This window comes from Pterocles gutturalis, unplaced genomic scaffold (assembly GCF_000699245.1).
Source record: "Pterocles gutturalis isolate BGI_N339 unplaced genomic scaffold, ASM69924v1 scaffold22439, whole genome shotgun sequence".
In the NCBI taxonomy this organism is placed as follows: Eukaryota; Metazoa; Chordata; class Aves; order Pterocliformes; family Pteroclidae; genus Pterocles; species Pterocles gutturalis.
The window spans coordinates 8,958-11,464 of NW_010136371.1; the positions used below are offsets into that span (position 1 = coordinate 8,958).

General features: G+C 40.6%; 1 protein-coding gene across 1 annotated transcript in view; it reads right to left on the reverse strand.

The window, feature by feature from the left end:
• Positions 1-684: 684 nt before the first annotated feature.
• RNF6 (ring finger protein (C3H2C3 type) 6) overlaps positions 685-2,507 on the reverse strand; it is a 4,545-nt gene continuing 2,722 nt past the window's right edge. The window contains 2 exon segments of the mRNA XM_010082279.1: positions 685-964; positions 966-2,403. Of these exon segments, the coding sequence (XP_010080581.1) occupies positions 685-964; positions 966-2,403 (1,718 nt within the window).

Genomic DNA, 2,507 nt, shown 5'->3' on the forward strand with positions numbered 1-2,507 from the left:
GACAGCATTTAATTATGTACATTTTATAATGTCACTAACCCATCCACTTTTGAATATGAACTCATCACCGTTAAACATTGTGTAAAACCACATGCAAAAACTGCCATAAAAATTTTAAAATAGAAACAAATTGGCAAGTTTTTGAAAAGGATATTTCAATGTTAAAAAAAAATATACTGTCTATTAAAATGAGCACTTCAAGTAACTTAAATATCTTTAGCAAACATGTCCAGCAAGTGACTCTCCGTAAAAGAAATTGTTCTTAGAACAAAAAGCTAACGAATGGCTATTTAGAAACTAATTTTTCAACACAGTGATGGGTCTGTGTGAAACAATTTGTAATCTAAATAAAGCGACTCCATTACACTGTTAAAAAAACCATACATTAAGCAGGACTGATTAACTATTGCATTTCTGTATTTACAAAAGTGCTTAGCATAACAAAATTACCTAAAAAAATATAAACTTTACCGATATCATTTGGTTCTATGTGTACTCCTAGATCTGCACTTGGAGAAAAATAGTATTTACATTGCTAGGTTTAGACAACTTTCCTATTATTTTTAAAGAAATTTAACAAGACTCCCCACACAAATGGACCCCTATGTAAGTCAATTAATTCCACCTGGCTCATCATAAATAGAGCAGAAGCAAATCCTTGAGTACTGAGCAGTACAGATAATTCTAGCCATTGTCTGTGGCATTAGACCCCAATACAGACTGCCGACAAATTGGGCAAGTGGAGTTTTCAGAAAGCCAGCGATCAATACAATGAATATGAAACTCATGCATGCAAGGTAACTGCCTTAGCTTATTCCCTGTTACATATTCATTAATGCACACACTACATGTTTTACTTATTTCATTTTCAGTGTGAATATCCCCATAGTTCCGGGTAGAAAGATTGTCAATCTGTTCTTTGGTTAAACCTCTTAAACGGTCGTCATCCTCATCTTCATTCAGAAAGTCGAAGTATGGACAGCGTTCCATTTTCCACTAGGTTGTTAGCATCTTGAGACTGCCTGTTATCTTGGTTTTCACTATTGCGACCATAGCGTTGAATATCATCACTCTGTCCGTTTGTTTCCCTGCTGCCTTCTATTGCATACCCATTTCTAGACGAAACCTCACTTGGATCACTGGTATTGTTTGCTGAACTTGAGTTAATCTGCTCTGACTGTACATCTTGTAAGTGATGACCACCTCTTTGCACTTCCGAGTTAGATTCAGTTTCCATTAAAGAACTCAGTTCTCCAAAGCCTGTCATAATTTGTCTAAAGATTGATCGGAGAGCCACTGATGAAGGTTCACCAAGCCCAGTTTCTGAGATCCGACGAAGAGGTATCCGTATAGTGCTAACATAGGTTTGAATACCCGCACGTTCTGATCGTGATATCGTACGCCGAAATCCTCCGCTGTCACTTTCAAAGGTAACTGTGTTTTCTGCCATTCCTACTCTAGAACGAGTTCTACTGGCAATGCTGTCCCGATCTCTGTTTTCTCCAGGACGAATTCGTCTCACCTGAAGATCTAATGTAATTGTTGGATGCCTTCTAACAGCAGCTACTGGTCTGCTAGATTCCTCCTCTTCCAAAGTTATTCCCAAGGATGGGGCTGCACTGGAAAGCTGAGGAGTCTGAGTGTTACCTCTTGCTTGTTCTGTGGCAGTTTGTGGAGAAGGCTGAGCCGTTTGTCTTCTGCTTCTGTTGACTTGCTGTGCGTTTCTATCCTGCCTCTGCCCATGTTCCTCAGAATGGGCAGTGTCACCCTGCCTTTGCATCGGAGAGCGGCTTCGACTACTTAAAGTAGACCTCAGCCGCAGAATTTCTAGTCTTTGGTTTGTACTCATCTGAACATTAGTTCTGGCTCTACCTCTTGTGACTCCTGTAGAAGTACCTCTTTCTGGCATTTCTCTTTGTTCACCAGTAGCTGCAGAATTATGTGTTGTATTTGTTTGGGAAAGGCCTGTCAGCTCCCTTGTTCTACTCCTGAACCTCCCTGAGATCGGATGAGAAGCTGCTTCAGAGCTTTGTGCCACAGAACTTCTTACCGACCTGGTCCGTGCAGTGCTTGAAGCCTCATTGTTTGCCCCTCTTGCGGTCCTTCTCCTTGTTCGTGGGGTTACTGGGCTGACAGCTCTTCGATGTTGTCTTTCTAAATACATTCTGTTACTATCTATACCCACATACTCCTCACCAGCAGTTTCAAAACTGTTATGCTCATGATTTATGTTGATTTCAAGACTAAATCGAAACTCCCCACTGTTTGGATTTGTTCGACTCACAGCCCTCCAGGTTTGGTTCCCACTTTGTCCACTGCGAGTAGCATTTCCTGTGCGACGAAACGTGTTCAGCCATTCAAGCAAAGAGTCACCATTTGAGTTTTCTCCAATAACATCAGAATCTGAGAGAAACAAAGAATTGCAAACATTCATACAACTGCACACTCAGTATAGAATCACTGAATGGTTTGGGTTGAAAGGGACATTAGAGATCATCTAGTTCCAA